Raw genomic sequence first — 13806 nt, 5'->3', positions numbered from 1 at the left:
TGCCAACAAGACTCAATAGTCCATGTGGAAAGAAAAAACCGCCACATCATAGTCTATAAAAAAACGCAACAACCGCTAATCCAATCCCCAGCACTACAACCACCCAAAATAAAATCAAGCACAACCTCAAAAACCCGAAATCTAAGCATCCAATAAAGTGACACAAAATGACAAACAATGCAAAAGAAGGCCCCCAACGAAAAGAGAACCACAGTAACTTCCTTTTGGTTTTACGCCCCCGACATTTACCACCTCTATGGGGGAAGGCCTTCTCAACTACGTGATTCACATCCAAGTTAAACAAAGCATTAAAATCCTTCTCGAGCCTTCCAAATCCTCCCCCTCACCCTAACCAAGCGGGGATAAGTGGTCTTCAAGCCAATCTGACTGGTTCACACAAGAATCATGCAAAGACATATCCAATTGAGCTTTTAAATCCTCATTAGAAATAATAGAAACAGGGATCTCAACCATGCCATCAGAAATTATAAAAGAAGAAGAGGGTATAGCAGGTTCAACAGCAACATCAGGCATTTCACTCAATGAATCATTTACCACCATTGTGTTAACACAACACAATTCCATGTTAACCACTTCCAAAATAGGAGAGAAAGTTGGAGTATAACACAAAGGATCCTTCCCAATAACAGCTAGAGAATCATCAGCCTCTTGCACGGGATAATCAGAAATAGAGAGATGAGGATCCACTTCCTTCAAACCATCAAAGGCCAAAAACACTGGCTTAGGAAGCCCAGCGTCACAAACCAAAGCAATCGCAGGGAAAACCATATGATCAGGCAAACCCAAGCTGCCAACATCAGAAGAAATTTCTAAATGACCCTCACCAACAATAACAGCCTCTTTTGTAGATTTAAATCCACCTTATCATTGACTTTCTCCACAGTGGTTGGCACAACACCCTCAATACCCGCATCAGGAGAGGGAACATGTGGGCTCCGAAAATTCGGCCCTAGCCTCCGCCTAACACTGTTGTGCTTTTCTTTCTTCGGCGAGGGAGTTTTAACGGAATAAGTTCCGGGGTAAATTTTGGAAGGCAGATGGGTTTGTAGATAAAATACTACCCAGAGATTTCGCCCTCATTTTGCGAGGACTTTATAATATGAGTTCTGGTTTCCTATAGACGCAAGCTCCTATAGTTAATTACCCCTTCCAATCATGAGAGAACTTTCGATTAAGGCTAGTCATCGATCAGATACCTACAGAATACGTGTTATCTAGCATATAGTAGCAGCGATGGACATGGATATTGGGAGTTTAAAGATTTGAAAGGTTGGAAATTTTGATATTTAAAATAGAAACTTCACCATCTTGCACTTAAAGCAGATAGTGGGGGAATGGATGATGGACCCGATCAAGATCCCATGGTTCCGTCGTCCCGGGCCATCGTGGTCCCTGGTCTACTTAGTCAGAGGAGGTAGTCGACCCAACCTGACAGAAGGATCCTTGTCGGCGGCCATGGGTTGCTTCGTCCAAGGAGACCTTGTAGACCGGGGGTGAATATTTATCTAAGGGGACAAATTTGAATTCACCTTAGCTAACAAAGGGCTTTGTGCCCTATCAATCATATCCTATTGATTCAGAACAATAGGAGGAATAGGATTCAGGGTACTACATTCCATCTTCGAATGGCCAAGGGAAGACTAATCTTCTCCCTATTATAACAAATGAGCTGGCTCCTAAGTCGACTCGAACTAGTAGAATTAAGCTCAAGCTCGAGCTAAAACTAGATTAATTAATCAAATTCAAGCTCAAGCTAAGACTAGCTTGAGCCCAGCTCGACTCATTTACATCTCTATTTAACACCCATAAGAATTCTAAACACTAAATCTACATAAACCTTCATCCAATATCAAGGGAATTTTGATTAAAAAAACCTAAGCTACCTCAAGTAAAACTACACTCGAGTTCTCACTACCTCGAGGAGGCTCAGAGGAGAGGTGGCATCCTCTAAATGATCAAAATACAACTAGCTTGAAATCAATGAATCAATATAGGAAGGTTAGAATTAAACTCTAAAAATGCTCTTGCAAATCTTGAGTTGGAATTTCATCAAGGACACTTAATACATGTAGTAAGTTAGTAAGAACATGGTCTTTGAAAAAAGGCCAATAGTAAGCACATGGAATGGAGAAATAACAATCTTAGGTTTATACATTGCTCACTTTTCTAATAAGACAACAGGGAAAAGACCTTGAACCATAATACTATAGCAGATTGCACCTAGACTATAATATCTATACATTATCCAAAACAAATTGCATGTTTTTGTTGGTTTTTCTTGATCTTTACCAAATCATTAAAGTTGAACACAAAGCAAAATATTATAAAAACTATCATTAAGTAAAAGACAATGGCAACCATGTCATAAAGTCAAAGACACCAGAGAAGAATGAGAGCGCAAAACTGTTACTGATTGGAGTAAACTTTTCGCTGCAAGGAACTCAAAATGAAAACCTTCACCAGAACCATGCAGGCCTAACATTTTCACGAACAAGAACCATTCCACATTATAGAAATTTTAAAATAAGTAGACAAATACAATAAATTCAGTATAATCAGAGCATTAATTTGCTTAAACCCAAGGAGCACAAATAACCAGTTGCTTACCATTATACGTTTCAAAATGAATGAATCTCCATCACTCGAGTTACTATTGCAGGATTCATTGAGAGGGCTCACAGATGAGCTTACATCATACAAATACGTAGTAAGCCTTCGGCTGCCCAAAGAATCAGCCTGACCACTATGCAAAGAATGGGATGCATCATGTTCATTATAACAATTCCAACGAAATGCCAACCAAACTTCACCATATGAACCCCGGTCAAACCTTCTCTTCAGTTTGTACCTAGTTCAAATATGTATAGAACTTGTATAATGTTTTATTACGAATAATAGACCTTTCATCCATTCAATGCTTATCATGGAAATGGAAATAATAGACGTTACAGTGCCAAGAAATATCAATTACAGCTTACAACACCTTTGACATAGAGTATGATATAGTAAAACACAAAGTACCTAAATATAAACCAATCATTCCTAAGTCCTATGCTCATATTAGTCACTCGGTCTAGAAAATTGAGACATCAGGGTAGAAAATTGATTCACTTGGATGCATATATAAGCTAGTCTCCATGAGAGCAATCAATTATACCAGCTACTTCAAAGCAAATAAGAAAACAAAATATAGCACTGCAAAAATAAATTCTACTATAAGAAGCATTATTTTATTAGCCGATGTGTTAATATGTAAACAAATCAGCATTATAGTTTAATATGGAATCTTTAAGAGTAAAAGACAGACCTTAGATCAGGTATTCTATGACCAAACGACTTTGTATGGTTAGATTTAGTGTCATTGTCCGAGACAGAATCAAGAAGCCCAAGAAAACTCGTGAAAAACTCAGGACTATTGCATTGGCCTTTATCTCCTTCATGAATCCCAAAGTGCCAGCAGATTTTATGGTCATTGTATAAATCTAGAGATCCCCCACCTGAATGTACGAGTAAAATGAATGTCATTTACCTTTATGAGCATAAAACAGTAACAACATACTGAAACATATTTCTTTGAAATAGAACTGATTTAAAAGGTTCATATCTCTTATAACAACTCCAAAACACATAAAAGAAAATTTCAGTGAACTCAAAATCCCACCATTCCATATATAGAAAACCTAGCTCATGGGTTTGGCAAGTTTATAATGATCATAAGTGTCCACAAATATCTTCTGTTGGCCAGAAAAAGTTTCATATATTTGCAAGTCTATGGATTACAATTGAACTAAATAACGTCATCAAAAAATAAAAATCACAGCATTCAAAAAACATGATAACATTGACCTTTTTAACTCTGTAAAATCATGAACATAGTAAATTAAAGAAACTTTTTTAGCAGCCAATACATTTTATTCTACAATGTCAATAACTAACAAAAGTTCTAAGATTGATAATACTTACTAGAATAAGACTCAATAGGCTCCAGCAATGTGTGATCAAAATCGCTAAAAGCACTCTCTCTGACAGTCTTAGGGGATTGAAAAACATATTCCATGTCATTATTGAGATTTTCAGATAAATAGAAGCATCCAAAAGTCTTGTTTCTAGCTTCAATCTACAAAAAGATCCACCAAAATTAAACGATTACAAGCTGTTTGAATTGTTAATCTGCATGGTAAGTCAGCATATAATTTTCACAAAAACAAAACAACTTGTCCTATCATGAGGCTGCTATCAACCAATAAAAAAAACATTCTATTTAAAATGGGAAATAATATGCATTGAGATGCATTCCCAATTACTACAGTAAGATGCATTCCTAATTACGACAGAAGCTGTATAGAAGATTTAATCATTAAGAGGTTATTCACTTATTCAAAAATACAAAGTAATAGAATTGCAAACAAACATTTGCAATTTACATTTTTATCTAATGAATATAGTGCCAATAACAACAACTACACATTTGCTTTTTGATGGACAGAGTATGCATGCAAGATAATTACCACATAATGGTATTAGAAGGAAAGGCGCATCATATCCTCTACTAAATGAACAGATACAGACTAAATGCCCCTGCTGAAAATAAAAAGATGAAATGATAATGCTTAAACTTTTAATTTGAAAAAAAAATCAGCATGTATGATCAATTTTATTAACAATCCTAATATAGTTTTAAATAAATGCAATAATTAAGTCAACCATCAGCCATACAAATAATCATACTTAAAATATGGTTACGTGCAAAAGGCGCAGTTGCATTTGACATAAGTTTCCTCAAATTTCAGAACTTTTTCATCAACCCTCTAAAAGCTCAGTATCAGACAGTGATCCAGGAAAGCTTGTGAAACATAGTTTAATATCACATTGACATGTCTTAACTGCAAAAACCAGAAATTGAACATCCCTAATGTGTGCGAGTGTCATTTTGGAAGCAATAAAAACAACTAAAGAATCATCAGTAATACATTGAAGAATTCATAACATGACTTCAACTAAAAACATAAGCCAGACATTTTAGTTCAAAATGGAGGATGAATTCCCAGATAACATAGCCCTGCCGCTCTTATTAAAATTATGGATAAATATCACATGTTTTCTTAGTCATTCTGAAAAATATTTGATTTTATGAAATCCAATACCCAGTAGATCTGCATTAAATTGCTATGAAAGCTTGATTGTGGCAAGCTGATAGCAGTTTTAAATATTACAAGTGTAATAAAAATATAAGATGTAGAAGATCTTCGCTGCAGATTCTTGGATGGATGGTGATAGGTTTTCATGCAACTGATTTCCACTGACATCGGGAACTTATGACATTCTAATTACAGAAAGAACCTACAATAGAAATAAGCATTTACCTTGTCCTGGAAGCATCCTTATTAAGCCAACCATGGCCCACGTTTAATGCCTATTCCTAACCACGCCCAGCCCACTCTAGTTTACCTATTGGCCATCAATTCAGTAAAAGAAAACCAAAACTAGATCACAAGCATTTAAACAATAAAAAAAATGTTTATATTTTCTTGGTTTAGATTTAAACTATCAGAGCAAGCTCCACGTATTCAGGTAGCAGGGGCCTCAGCTATTCACTTGGATGAAGTAACATAAAGGACATAATTATAATTTGGTACAATATATACTTACAACATATAGGGAATTTTTTTCTGAACTGAAATGATCTGGCCCAAAAGATATCAAAACAACAACAACAACCTTTTATCTCACTACGTAGGGTCGGCTACATAAATCTTTGATCTCCATTGTGTCATATTAAGAGTCAAGTTCTCATTTAAATCAAATAAGAAATGTCACTTTTAATATTTTTTAATCAAGTCTTTTTAAGTCTACCTCTACATTTCTTAAAATAAGTTGGATCTAATAGACTACTCTCCTAAAAAGGTCATCAGAAGGCCAATACTATATGTGACCAAACAATATAAGGAGACTCTCTATAATTTCTCTTGCCACTAGAGCTACTCCAACTTTTCACGAATACACTTGTTTCGCATTCTATCTCTATTTGTAAAGCCACTCAACCACCCAAGCATCCTCATCTTTGCAACACTCGACTTAATTTTATGCTTCACTTTTAATGACCAACATTCTGTGCCATAAAAAATTGCAATGTCATGATTGTTTGATAAGTTTTACGCTGGTTGCCGACTACCTAACACAATCATTCACTTTTCTGGCACAAAAGACGAATTAACTAACTAGCCAATAGACAAATTTTCCCAAGCATGTCATAATGGCATACTAGCAGGACTGATAGGACTATAACCATTGCCCAAAGTCCCCAATCCCATGTCGAGGTCTGCATGAGTACAATATACATTTGGCAAATGATCTGTACTGTTTAAGACAATAGAAATGTAAGTTAAAGTGAAGAGCCAATAACTCATATGGTTAAATAAAATAAAATCCCTTGCGAAGCAACATAATAAAAGGCAACAGATAATGCTAAACTTTCACACTACCATCAGCCGATCAAACTTTGAAATCATGCTCTTATAATAATTTGAAGAAAGAATACTTGTACCAACTCCATTATTCACTTGATAACCTGAAAAAGAATAAGATAAAAGCTAAGCATATCTAAAAACAAAAAACAAATGGTAAATGTGACTTCTGAAGGAAAAGTGCAAAGTATAATGGAGCATTACCACCTACTGTTTGATTTAATGGAAAAGGAACATACTTAAGAAAAGAAAATTAACAGTTCTCCCTCTTCTAATATTAGACTTATTCCCTGAAGGATGTCAAATAATAAATTCTCGCAAGCAAGCACAATTTGCATTAGATGAATCACAAGAGAATTAAACTTGATAACTAGCAGCAAGAAATAATCTTGAGAGAATAATTTAAAATAACTCTAATGGTTGAGATGTCATCCCCCACCATGCGTCCAATTGAAGCTCTTCTCCACATGAACTACAAAAAAATACTCCTTAATTTGATTGAAAATGGTCACAAACTTCACATAGCTATTAGTTGAAAGTTCAGCACAGTAGTCTTTCCTTATTCAGATCATAATTAAAAAGAACTATCAATATTTGGTGCAACAGCAAAATATCAGATAAAATAGAGCTCTGGAGAAAACAAAGATAAATCAGATTTTTAAGTTATTCCATTGGCAAAAACAAAAATGAACTGCAATGGCAAGACAAATGCAAATATTAATAAACTAAACTACGCGAGAAAAGTCAGCAGGCAAACAGAAAAATGATACTATGCGAGATAATTTGGTGTATGTCTAGCTCTAGGCATACCCTAATTAGGGGGATTTTAAAAGCTGAATTTGTACTGTCATGCTGTCATTACTATTTTTTCTGAAACTGAGTTTGGAAGCGTTAACCTGCTAGAATTCAAAAGTACTTACTCTAAATTTAAAATATTAGGCCAGATCTTTGGGGATTTGGAGTTACTGTTGTTTATTTTTTTTATTACAAATAGGAGTATCTCTTTGTCTGTAAAATACTGTCTATTTCATAATAAAATTCAACTTTACTCTCAATCATTACGTGTGTTTTTAATGTGAATTCTTAAAACGCTCCGCAAGATTTAAAAAAAAAAAACTTAAGGGGTTGATTCCCCCATGTACCATGCGAGTTCCGAATCCTCCAATTGGTGACTTCTATCATATGCTCTTTCTTTTAAATTATTTAATAATTGGCATGTGTATATGACTGAGATATTACCGAACTAGTACTTGTGTGTTTCCTTTTTGTGATGTGAATTTTATTTGCTAGAGAATTTTATATTGGTTGTTAGATTTCTTGTGGATTTTCAACATTGGACAGCTTTTACACCATTGCGTAGAATGAATAAGTATATTTAGTGATGTTATGTCAAAAGAGATTGATCATTGCTAAAATTAAGAGTTGAGAATTTGTCATTTGTGATATTTAATGCTTTTCTTTGCAGCCAAGGAATACATACCTGAACCATAAGATACAAGATATGTATCATCAAATTGGTATCAAATCTATAGTTGCATCATAATATCTAGCATCCTCATCTCTGCAACACTACACTTAATTTTATGCTTCTTTTTAAAAGGCCAACATTCTATGCCATAAGGCATTGTAGGTCTCACCACCATCTTTTAAAATTTTTGCTTAAATTTGAGGGGTACTTTTCTATCAAACAATAACCCCCATGCATTCCTTCAGTTCAACCATCCAACATGAATTCTACTAATAATATCCCCATCTATTTCACCATCGCTTTGAACAATATACTTGATATATCTAAAACGTGCATTTTTTTAAATGACTTGATCACTCACAATCCCACCACTAGACATATCACAACTAAAATTACACTCTATGTATTCGGTTTTAGATCTACTCAATCGAAAACATTTAGGCGCTGAAGTTGATCTATAATTCAAGTTTTTCATCAACTCCCTCTCTAGTCTTATCAACAAGAAGAATATCATCAGCAAAAAAACATACACTAAGGTACATCTTCCAAATGTCTAGTAAAAACATCCAAGACTAAAGAAAAAATATATGGGCTTAAAGTTGATCCATGATGTAATCCAACTTAAATAAGAAAATACTTAATCAGACCATTTTGTGTTTGAACACAAATAATAGCTCCCATATACAAATCCTTAATAACTTAAATATAAACATTATTAACTTTTTTTTTCTAGAACTCTCGAGAACATTTCTCTTGGAACATTATAATATGTTTTCTCTAAATCATAAAATATCATATGTAGATCCTCCTTACTCTCTTTATAACTCTCTATCAAACCTCCCAAAAAATATGTATCTTCCATAATAGACCTATTTGACATGAATCCAAATTGATTTTGAGAAACATTAGTATCACGTCATAACCTATGCTCAATTACTCTCTCCCATAATTTTATTGTATGACACATTAACATAATTTCTCTATAATTTGCAAAATCTAATGCATCATTTTTATTCTTAAAAATAGGAATCAATACACTCCTGATGCATATCAAGCTAACGGTCAAGAAAGACCAATTCAAATTACCGTTGGAGAGCTACATGCTGGCAAAGTCACAAGGGCGAAGAAGAAGTTAGTAGGCTACTTACCCAACTTTGGGCCCATGAGGACCTAAAAGGGCCTGTTAATAAGAGCCTAGTAGAATCATTACATGTTAATCTCCTCCAAATAATTGATTAGTTGTTTTAATAGAATTATTTTAGCTATTCTTGTATTTTTCTAAATTTGGAATGTTGGAGGGGCTTTTATGTAAAATTATAAAAAAAAAACTGCCTATTTAAAGGCCTTAAAAAATAAGAAATCTCTTACTTTTGGCTACTCATTCAATTTGTAATGTGTTCTTAATTACTGCTTCCCATTGGGCCCTCTTGGAGTCTCCAAGAATTCCTTTCCTTTTCTTCCAGGTCTCAGCGGAAACTCTCATCTTCCTTCAAGTTTTCAGCCGTCAATCCTCAGGTGCTGCGGTGCTGCCTTGGAGTCTCTACGAACCAGACCCTCTAATTCCCTCCAGTTTTCCAGCCGCTGTTCTCAGGTTCTATTCTTGGAGTTTCCAAGAACTGTATCTCATCTTCCCCTCCATCTCTCAGCCAGCCAACCAGGCGTGGCTTTAGAAATTATACCGTGACGATCCCAGCTGATGGGCTCCTTCCGATCCAACCCAGCACTCCACATTCCCCCCCCACCCTTCTTTCCTAGTTCCAATTGTACACTGACAGCAGTTCAAATGGTTGAAAACTTGGGTGGTTCAACACCAGCCAGGTCTCTGCAGCCTTCAAGAACCTCAATTTCTCAAAATTCTGTACATGGCAGAATTCCAGGAAGGCTCATAGCTCTCAGATTTCCTGTAAACTGCCATCAAGAACCTCCCGTTCTCAGGTAACCCGCACAATCCTAGAGGAATTTTGGTCAAGAGATTCAGGTTTGTCAATCCAATTCCCCATTTTCCCTAAAACCCTGTGGGCTTCGAAAATTCGGCACCGGCCTCCCCGCCGCGCATTGTTTGATGATTTTATTTTCGGGTGAGGGAGTTTTAACGGAAGTTCCGGGATAAATTTTTGAAGGCAGATGGGTTTATAGATAAGACACTACCCAGAGATTTCGCCCTCATTTTGCAAGGACTTTATGATCTGAGTTCTGGTTTCCTATAGGCGCAAGCCCCTATAGTTAATTATCCATCCCGATCATGAGAGAGAACTTTCGATTAATGCTAGTCGTCAATCAGATACGTAGAGATACGTGTTATCTGGCATATAGTAGCAGCATAGATTTGGGAATTTGAAATTTTGAAGTGTTTGGATGTTTGGAAAATTTGATATTTAAAATAGAAATTTACACCATCTTTCACTTAAAGCGGATGGTGGAGGAATGGATGATGGGACTGATCAAGATCTCACGGTTCCGTCATCGCGGGCCATCGTGGTCCCTGGTCTACTTAGTCAGAGGAGGTAGTCGACCCAACCTGACAGAAGGATCCTTGTCGGCAGCCATGGGTTGCTTCGTCCAAGGGTACCTTGTAGACCTGGGGGAATGTTTGTTTAAGGGGACAAATTTGAATCCACCTTAACTAACAGAGGGCTTTGTGCCCAATCGATCATATCCTATTGATTCATATCTCAAGGATTTGATGACACTAAGGAATATATTGGCTTTGGTCATAACCGGTATTTCGTGGTGCCATTTGGTGGCAAAACCACTTGGTTCAGAGGGCCCTGGGTCATAACCGTTTATTCTACTGTGCCATTTGGCAGCAAAATCGCCGGTTAAAGGACGCGTACCACATCCTTACTAGCAGGAGATTGTTTGAGAATGGATCATAGTGATATTTTCGACTAGGCATTAGCTCTTTGTGAGCTGAAGTAAATTTTGATTTTGTCCACCCCGACAAACTATTGCGGAGGGTGGATGGACTTTGCTTTGAGTGGTTGATGATTGGGTTTCAATTTTAAATATCTCTAGATTAGCAAGATTTTTGTGAAGTTTGGACTTTGTGGAATTTTGGAATTTGAATGGACTTTTGGGAGACATTTGAAAGTATTTGTGAACCCCTCCAGTTGAGATAATAATTCAACACGGCCATCATCGGGGTGTTTGGGGTCATTTCCATTTTCTGTATTGAACCTTGTCGACTCTGTCTACTGGTCGATAGAGGATCAATTTTCATGGGTTTTATATCTTTATTAGTGAATTCTCTTGATTATAGGCATTGGAGGCCTAATATGAATGTATTAAAACAAATACACCAGTCGCCACAACTGTGTATTTGTTTGAAGGTTCGAACCCTGTCGACTCCTATTGATCCGTATAGAAGGATCGGGTTCGAACATGAATTCACTTATTGACCCGCGCAGCATCCCTAGACGTCACGTGTATATCAATAACATGCTCGTCGGGGCCCATGCGGGTTGTGATTGTATTTTTCCCTTTAGTGTACCTATGTGTATACAATTTATAGTGCACGTGCATGGACATTTAATCATATTTTGGTTGTGCGGATAATTGTCGTTTGAATGCACACAACATTTTGTTTAGGAGCTTATACACGCCTTCTGTCCACTAGTACGAGTGTTGTAGATCCGGTGGCGATCGTTGTAAATTGTAGACGACTTCTGTCTGCTTGTATAAGTGTTGCAGATCTGGTGGCAATGCGTTGTAGATTGTAGATGCATTCTGTCTGCTTGCATAAGTGTTGCAGATCCGGTGGCGGTGCATTGTAGATTGTAGACGCCTTCTGTCTGCTTGCATAAGTGTTGCATATCCGGTGGCTGTATTATCTGAATGTCATGAGGCATCTCATCATCTTGATGTTGAATCCCCTTTTCTCATTCACCAGGGAGGGCTTTTTTCTTGACTTTGAAATCCGCTACTTTGAAGAGAACTCGTTTTGAGTTCGTCGGTGTAGTGGACTTGTTATTTCCGGTGTTTGTAGATACCATAACTATTTTCTTCTCAAGTGCAGGATCAAGAAGGAATTTTGGAACACAAGGAAATTTAGTTCGAATTTGCTCAAGCATATCTTCCATTCCTGCCAGGGGGGTGTTCTTTTTTCGTACATCTATGCCCTTGTACCCGACATACTTGAAGATCTTAATCACCATTTTCGTAGGTGATATCTGTAATTGTACCCACAGTGGTTCGTTGATCCTACGATCTACCTACTGTTGTTATCCACAAGTGAATTGTGTTTGTTTGCATTGACCCATTGTATCCACTACGACCTCCTAGAAGTGTTCGTAGGAGATCCATTTGTACCAGTTCATATCCAACTTTCACCAATCTCAAGTGGTATTGATGACTGTATTTATTTGTAGGGACAGGTCGTATTTAGTATGATCTTCCCTTCAAATTGATTGAGGATGCGAGGGTACCATGTCGTGTACAATTATTCACAAACATCGCCACGTTTGATGTACCTCGATCCCTTACAATGATGTGTGGGTTATCATCTTTCACATGCAATGATCTTTCTTTTTTTTGTTCATCATTGTTTATCTAAAAGTGTAGATTTTGTCACTAAGAACCTCGCATCTTTAGCAGCTTCGTGTAGTCCTCAATTCAGAGACCCAAAATCATGACGTATGAGTTGAGTTCTTTAAAGTTTATTAAGTTTGAGCTCTATATTCAGGTCCTTTGCAGTCTAACCCAAGTTTTCGCTTGAGTTCATTTAGGTCCAAGCTCAAATCAGATCCTCTTGCATATGATTCAAGTTTGTTCTTTGTATATGTTTGAGTCTCAGTTAAATTTCACTCACTCGGGCTCATCGAGTCTACAACTCCTACTTAATGTTGTATAGCACGAGTTCAAGTGCGAGTTTAAGTTCTTTGTCCGGATTCAAAGTCTTCTGAGGTCTTTGCAAGTTCAAGTGTTCAACTATAAGTTCAAATTGATTTGAATTCGGCTTCAATCTGGTTTTATTTTATTTGAATTTGAACTTTAGAAATCATTTAGATTTTGCTCAGGTTTAAGTCCACAAGTCCACTGCTCTTTCTCATTTGAGTCCAGGCTCTTATTCTTTTGAGTTCAAACAGGTCCGAGTATTATAACATTTCACCCGAAATTTCGGCAGCCTCCCGACGACTCCCCCGTTTAGGGAAAAACTACGGAAAACTGGGCCTTTCCCACCACGTGCAATAAAGGTGTGCATGGTAGGTGCCCTCTTTCGAGGACACCGCGGCCGTGATCTTTCTTCCCACCACACGCAACAAAGGCGTGCATGGGGTATTCGATACCTGTTACAAGAAAACATCAATTTGCTTTCCCCCCGCCCGGGGGTACTTATGAATTGTTCCGGGTAAGCTAAGAGAAGAGTGCACCAGGCTTACCTGGCCCCATCGTGTGCATCGCACCGGGTTGCCTCCTACCACGCTCAACAAAGACGTGCATAGGTAGTTTGCCGGCTCGACACGCATATCAAGGCAGAAAGGCGAGGGGACGCTCGCTTACTTCATCGTAGGTGTCGCACCGAGTTCCCTCCTACCATGCTCAATAAAAGCGTGCATATGTGGTTCGCCGGCTCAACGCGTATATCGAGGCAGTAGGGCGAGGGGTCGCTCGCTTACCTCGTCGTAATTTTTTATCATGCAAATCTTTTTTAATTAATATTAAATATAATAATAATTAAATAATTATAATTAATAACTAATTATTAATTAATTATAATTAGTAAATTAATTACAATCCTAATTAATTAATAATTAACTATAATTAATTGAAATTAATTATAGTTAATTAAATAATTATAATAAGTAATTAACTACTAAATATTAATTAATTATAATTAATTAGTTAATTACAATC

The 13806-nt window shown here is 36.7% G+C and overlaps 1 protein-coding gene across 1 annotated transcript in view; it reads right to left on the bottom strand.

Annotated features, from left to right (window-relative positions):
• Nucleotides 1-348: 348 nt before the first annotated feature.
• LOC110113698 (probable protein phosphatase 2C 51) overlaps nucleotides 349-13806 on the bottom strand; it is a 27550-nt gene continuing 14092 nt past the window's right edge. Inside the window, exons 7-11 of the mRNA XM_028695359.1 lie at nucleotides 6504-6589; nucleotides 3985-4138; nucleotides 3329-3518; nucleotides 2618-2869; nucleotides 349-808 (exon numbers count right to left, since the gene is read on the bottom strand). Of these exons, the coding sequence (XP_028551192.1) occupies nucleotides 349-808; nucleotides 2618-2869; nucleotides 3329-3518; nucleotides 3985-4138; nucleotides 6504-6589 (1142 nt within the window). The remainder of the gene's footprint in view (nucleotides 809-2617; nucleotides 2870-3328; nucleotides 3519-3984; nucleotides 4139-6503; nucleotides 6590-13806) is intronic.

Source organism: Dendrobium catenatum, unplaced genomic scaffold (genome assembly GCF_001605985.2).
Source record: "Dendrobium catenatum unplaced genomic scaffold, ASM160598v2 fragScaff_scaffold_624, whole genome shotgun sequence".
NCBI classification, from domain to species: domain Eukaryota; kingdom Viridiplantae; phylum Streptophyta; class Magnoliopsida; order Asparagales; family Orchidaceae; genus Dendrobium; species Dendrobium catenatum.
Note: the sequence above shows the minus strand (reverse complement) of the source record. Positions and strands in the feature narration are given on the sequence as shown.